General features: G+C 30.2%; 1 protein-coding gene across 1 annotated transcript in view; it reads right to left on the reverse strand.

Annotated features, from left to right (window-relative positions):
* The window catches only part of LOC106466328 (rho GTPase-activating protein 27-like), a 47,593-nt gene that overhangs the window by 14,536 nt on the left and 25,750 nt on the right, over window positions 1-7,307 (reverse strand). Inside the window, exons 9-11 of the mRNA XM_013926604.2 lie at window positions 6,446-6,544; window positions 1,864-1,975; window positions 1,406-1,540 (exon numbers count right to left, since the gene is read on the reverse strand). Coding sequence (XP_013782058.1) covers window positions 1,406-1,540; window positions 1,864-1,975; window positions 6,446-6,544 — 346 coding nt within the window. The remainder of the gene's footprint in view (window positions 1-1,405; window positions 1,541-1,863; window positions 1,976-6,445; window positions 6,545-7,307) is intronic.

Genomic DNA, 7,307 nt, shown 5'->3' on the forward strand with positions numbered 1-7,307 from the left:
GAAACTTTGTCTTCAAAATAAGGGTGCGTCTTATATTCCGAAAAATATGGTAATAAAACACATAGTGATTCAATTACATAGCATCATCAGTTGGTTAATGTCACTGTTACCATGGGTGGCTGCAGGGGGAAGGGGGGCAAAAGATTGTAAAAATATGTGTGGTATTACTTGCAAAAAAGCCAACCTACAGGCAGCTGTTTGTGCTAGAAATTATTAATAGCAGTATTCATACCTCATGGAAATAAATTTTAGAAAAGTGTTCAGATTGTCCTCTTTAGTAATAAGTAAGTAACTCATTGCATAAAAATAATTTAATGTACAAAATTTTCATAAATTTTACTGCTATAAACTATAATATTTTTATATATTAAAAGTGGTATCGTTTATAGAAATAATAAGTTTTTAAGAACTCCAGTTTTTCAGTACCGCATTCAAAAATAACATCAATAAAGATATCATAAAACCCTCACATGCAGTCCTAGTTCAAGTCATGTTCTTGTTGTGAGGAGAGTACTTTTATTTAAAATTTTGTTCTATTATAAAGAAATGGTTGTTGTATATACCACAATTATTTTTCTAATTGTCTGAATCTTGAATACCCAAAGTGTGAAATTTTTTAAGGATTTTTGTTTTTGGTGCCATTCAATAGATGGCATAGGAGTTTTGATTAAATACATAGATTTTGTTTTTTTTAAATTTCACGCAAAGCTACACGAGGGCTATCTGCGCTAGCCGTCCCTAATTTAGCAGTGTAAGACTAGAGGGAAGGCAGCTAGTCATCACCACCCACCGCCAACTCTTGGGCTACTCTTTTACCAACGAATAGTGGCATTGACCGTCACATTATAACGCCCCCACGGCTGAAATGGCAAGCATGTTTGGTGTAATGGGGATTTGAGCTCGCGACCCACAGATTGCGAGTTGAGCGCTCTAACCACCTGGCCATGCCGGGCCTACATACATAGATACTGACATACACGCTACAACCATTCTAGAAAGATTTGTTCTCTTGTTTGAAATTTATACTACATAAGATTAACAATTCTGCATTGATCATTAATGGCTCTCTCTCTCACCACTTACTTACAATCATATTTTGACTTACGCTATTTAGTGTTCTTCGTAGCCTTATTGCTACATCATATTTGAACTGGTAAAATATCTTTTGATGCCATTCACCTGGCGAGATTTTCTTTTCTTTTAAGTTTCAAGTTTTGCTAAGCAACTAACATGGCTGCAGCACACTCCACATTTGCCCCTATTTATTTAATTCAACGTGGTTAAACAGTTTGATACACTTAAAATTTTAAGATTTCTTTCATAAATTAAACAAATGTGATACAGAGTTTTATCCAAAATCAATTCATTTGCATTTCTTTTCAAAACAGGATGAGGTGTGTTGTACCTTTAATAATTCCTTTTTCTTTGAGGCTTTCCATTGTAGGCCTTCTAAGAAAAAAGTTGCGTAATCTGTCACGGATCTTCTTTTTTTTCTCTAATGGACTAGTTTCAAGGCTGTCATCACCGCTTCCTCTAATTGCTGAAATGAACAGATTGCTTCACAAATTTTAATGCTAATAAAAAAGTAATTCCTTAATTATTTTGAAATAATGCAATCCTTACATATTGATACTCAACCTTACAAGTTTCCTCTTTTCATTTTTTCAAATATTAATTAACTATAATAGATTGTAACAGAAAGCTCTTACTTACTATAAATGTTAAACTACCACAGATATGAAATTTTCTTTGTTGATTATACAGCTACTTCAACTATGCCTATTCCAAAAAAAAAACTTTTTATGAATGAAAAAACCTAGAAGTTGTCATTACATTACTTAAACAATCTTTTTTTGAACTTACGTTTTGTTGATTTTGAACGTGCCACTTTATTTCTTTTTTTTTCATCTTTTAACCCTTTCACATTATGGTCCTGTTGGTCTGTATGTGTAAGTTGATGATCAAAGCCTGAAGGCTGTAAGGGCAATATTTAACAATATACTATAACAAACAAAACCTGAAAAAATATAATTATTTTTCTTTCCTCTTCCTTACCTTATGCAACAGTTTACATGGGGGTAACCTTATATTATGAAAGCTGTTCCAAGCATTAATAGAAAAAAGCCACAGCATTTCCAAAATTCACCTTTTCAATTATCTTTTAAACAAGATATTGAAAAAAGTCTGAGGTCAGAAGCATCCAAGTTATTTACAGAAGAGATATATAAACAAGTAAAAAAAAACACATTTTTGTTTTTAATATCTACCTCCACCACCAAAAGTGCATGGAGGTAATGTTTTCACCCCTGTGTATGTGTGTTTGTCAGCAAGATTTCTCGAAAACGCGGGTGGAATGGATTTGGAAAAAAATGAATATACATTTGGACTATTACTCAACTTAGAAGTGATTAGTTTTTGGAGGGTCAAAGGTCAAGGTCACAGCAAGATCACAAAAATCCAAAATGTCCCTATCAGTTAACATGGGCACCAATTTTTCACACTATTTTTATTTTATAACTCGGTCAAAAATTACTACAGAAAACATAAATGGCTTTATTTAAGGTAACATTTCGCTATTACAACTTTTTTTTTTATGTAAGCCTAAATCAGTTGGCAAGCATCTTGTTTGCCTCGATGAAGTTGTAATGGTGAAATGTTGGCTTAAATAAAACCAATTATGTTTTCTGGAGTAATATGTCATGTTTTATTTCTCCTTTTAAACATGAATAGAATTCTCCAGTTTGTGCTAGAAACTTTAATTAACTCGCATGATGTTCTACTTCATTTCTGCTCAAGAGTTATAGTTATTAGTAATAAAAGTAGTGGTGAGAAACCAACAGAAAATTTATATATTACTCAATAAGAGAATATGTCCCCAATTCAGTAAAAAAAAAGTTATTTCAGCAAATATTAAATCTGAAACAGCTTCCAAACACCACCTGGAGGTACATTTTCAAAAAATTTGAAAATGAAAACTGATAAATGTTTAATTTAAAGTCCTGTATTTTACTGTCCAACGGCCTCTATTTGTTTACAACACATGCCTGTCCTTTTACCCCTACCACCTATGGTTATGGATCAAAGACCATGACATCGTGTTTGTAGATTCGCATTCAAATTTTTATTGAACTACAATTTGTGAATGTATGTCAATAAGTTTGGTATCAAATTGTAGATTATAATTCAAATTTTAGTATTATACATTAGTTAATTTCTTAATTTAGAAGTAAATATAAAAAAAAACAACTAAATATCGATTTTTGTGTGTCACAAGGTATGTTGAATGCAGTACTGGTTCAAATTAGATGTTTGTGATGTCCAAATACAAAGTCTATATTTTCTTACAAATTAGATACTCAGATTACCGATATTGACAAGCTAGAATCTAAGATAAGAACCTCCTATCTCTTCTATTTTCTGTGATATTAACATATTTATTGAATCAACCAAGTTGGCCTTTCCCACCTCTTCTGTTTTTTTAAAATAGTTGTTTACGTACACCTACTTTGTCCAATGACGTGTGTATAACCAATCAAAAGCTCAGAATGTCCCCTAGTAGTTTTTTCAGTCTCTGTAAAGTATTTGTATGGGAAACTCTTTCTCTTCATACTAGATTCCAAGCTGTAAGGTAAGCTTGAAAAAATCATATATTTTTAGACCCAAATACAGCTTATTTACAAGCTTGATAAATTATAGTAGAATTCTGTGGTATTGATGCAGTAATTTACAAATACATAAAACCTAAAAAAAGTATTTTGTTTTACATCCTCCACATGCAAAAGTTGATAAGGCCTAGCAACTTCAGCAAGCAGCAAACGAGTACAAAGTTCATAACTAGAAGAGATAATTGTTTTCTATATTTCTTTATTTACTGTTCTATATTTCAAGAAAAATAACTGAAACTTATGAAATTAATTGTAAATAATAATAATAATTTATATACATATATAATGTATTATAACTAAAATGTGACTGTATTTTACAAAATACTGGTCCACTAGAACACAGCCAAGACAGGTAACTTTGTAAAGGCTAGTTTTATATTCTTGAATATGGTAACATGAGTGCATGTGCACTGAATCATTGCAACTTCTGTAATGTTAGTCAGGCACACCAGAAAGGTCAATATAATAAAAATAATAAATATATATAATGTATAATGTTATGAGATTCAAGCTGTTTATAATAAACATTTGTGTTTTCGTGTTATTATCTGTAGTCATTCTAGAATAAATAAAATATAATTTATATCATTTCCTAATTTTTTTATGGTGGTTACGAGGTTGGTCAAATTAACCAAACCTGTACAGAGATACAATATTGAAAATAATAGATAAAATATAAAGTTTTTCTAAAGAAACATGTATGATAATTATCTGAAGGTAATAAAGATTTTGCATGTGAAATCTGAAATTTTTTTAATACAAAATAAGTATTTTTTATCTTAAAATCAAAATTACTTTGCATGTTGGATAGTCAACATTTGAAAAAAAATGCATGAGAAAAACATTACTTTAAAAATCTTAAAACCTAATTAAAAAAATCTGACATTTTGCTTGCAAAAGCCTCATAATGTTTACTGATAATTTGCAAAATTTCATGAAGACACACTTACTAATTTAAAAGCTATAGCACGAAAACCATAACAAGCACAAAATTATTACAAGATCAGTCCCTGGGACCGAGCCCATAGTGAAAGAGTTAGTCTAACCTAAGTTTGAAAGTAAAGGGAATTTTGTTAACTTACTGTACCAGTAGGGTGTTACAGCATCCACTAGTGTAGTAAGAAAACTTTAAAAATTATTACTGTAGTTAATTAATTAGTTGAAATGTTAACCCTTTGAATGTGATGTAGCATTAAATCCCTTTCTGCACATGTCATGAGATTTTAGTGAGTTAAATTCAAAATTGAATTAAACCACTTTTCTATAAACATATTTTAATGAAATTACTATTATAAAGTACATTATAATTTAAGGTTTTATATTATCTAAGTTTATTCCTTTATTTTAAAAAGAAAAATCTGAAACAGTAATTAAAAATTAAAACTGCAGTTTTTGCTGTCACATGATTCAATGTGTTCAAAATTTTCAAGTTTAAGAGGTCTTAGACAAGAAACTATGTGTTCCTAATACAGACTATCGGCCTAGACGGTCAAAGTACAGTTCCAGCTGTCTTTCATTATCTGGGAGGAAACTTCCAAGAATTTCTCCCCATGTGAAACAACATTCTAATATTTCTAAGTTTAAGGTCAGCCACGTCCACTTGCAAAGTTAAAGCTGTGTTGCCAAGCGACACTTTGAAGTTGAATGGCATGTTTATACCCAATAGAAAGAGAAGAGTTTGCACTATTCAGTAAAAGCCTTAAGAACCTTCTACCTGTGTGTGTGGGTCTGTAGTATGAAATAGAATATAAGCTTAGTCCATTGCTCTATTGAGGGGGTATGTAATGTTTGGCAAGTGTTTCTTGCCTTATATGTATTACTTTGTTAAAAAGTTAGATTGCATTTAGGTTTTACATTTATATCTTAATTAATTATGTATTTATTTGTGTTTTAAAATGTATATTTGAAATGTTTATGTAGTTGTAGTTTGGCTTACCAAAATGTCTGAACAAGATGGAGTCATTCGCGAATGCGAACGCAAGTGTTTGGAATTTGTGCATGAGACTCACCCTATAATAACAAAAGATCGCTGCACCGAACATATTGTGGATCTTGGGATAATGAATAAATAACAAAGAATTGGAAAGGAAAATTAAAAATAAACTATAAGTGAAAAGATAAAGACATGAAATTATGTATATGACAAAAAAGAAATTTCAAAATTATTTTTCAAAAATTTAAAACGTATGTATTTACTTCCACTTCTTAATTTTAAACACTTGATTGCACTGTACGTTGATGATGATGATATCTGGAGTTAATGATGTAAATGAGAAAATGGAAAACAAAATATAAATATTTACTTTAAAAACTTTTGATATTCATTTAGGAGGTTCTAGAGATTATGCAAATGAAATGTGAAAAATGTGATAAGAAATAGTATTTTTTATACTCAAAATAAAAATCACATTTCATGTCAACTATCAGATTAAATAATGAATGTTTTACTATAAATAGTAGAAAAAAACAAAATTAAATATTTTATTTTATTTTTATAAAACTACATAATCTTAGGACCGTTCAAGTCAAATATAAAACTAATTCATCAACTAGTTTCATTTTTATAAAGAACTTTCACAAAAGTCGCATACCTACTTACAGTGTAAGTAGATCATAGTCAAAGGGATAATAGACATTAAAACACTGCTTAAATCTTTTTAAATAGTACATTTAGTTTTTAGATTTTAGACTACAAGCCAAAGTAAATGTATTCCCACTCAGCATAACCTGTTAAACTTGAAGAAAACAACACATCACATTACAGTACAAAACCTGCTCACCAGCCCCATCACTGCAGTCTTGATCGAATTGAACCACTCCATACTTGTCTGAGCATTATCATCCTGAAGAAGTACTCTTTGTCCCAACACTGTACTTATCTGTAAATATGAAAATAGTTCAATAAGTACTACATGTCTTCAGCTATGATTAATATACTGAATAGTCCACGGAATACGCAAATATGTCTATAGTGTTCTACTACAACAATTAAAAATCGAGTGTCATATTTTTTGTTTTAATGTTAACTGAAAATAATGCAAAATTATGAGATGAAAGTTCACCTGATTTGAGAATATTTTGTAATAATTAACACGTAACTGCTTTGCCAAAATTTGTTATTCAAATAATCATCATAAAAACATAAAATTTTAGCCTATTTTTTTCCATTAAAATTATTGGTATACTGCTGAAAGAGAAAAGTTTTCTCAACTTTTAAGTTAAATGTTATAAGACTGAGTGTCAGTAACAGGAAAATTACTAAAACACCTCATGCGGAAATTTTTGTACAAAGGCATAAAATATATTTCTATTATTTCAAAGATCCTGAATTGGTTAGATATAAAAATAAATTTAAACAAGAAATTGGAGATTTAATGAGAAGACTCTAATCAGTATTCTAATAAAAAAAAGTCAAAAAAAAGTTTAACATTATTTCTGAAATTCCAATACAAAATGGAAAAGTTACAATAAAACAAATACTAATATTAATGTGGTAGACACATGATTATTAGAAACAATTAACTGCAACACACATACATGTGTGTGTGTGTGTGTGTGTGTATTATATATACTACCTACCCCCCCGTGCTGTACCTACACTCCGCCTTACGGCCTACAGCAGATGGTTCGTTACGGTAGGTT

The sequence above is a fragment of the Limulus polyphemus genome, unplaced genomic scaffold, assembly GCF_000517525.1.
Source record: "Limulus polyphemus unplaced genomic scaffold, Limulus_polyphemus-2.1.2 Scaffold2224, whole genome shotgun sequence".
Lineage (NCBI taxonomy): Eukaryota > Metazoa > Arthropoda > Merostomata > Xiphosura > Limulidae > Limulus > Limulus polyphemus.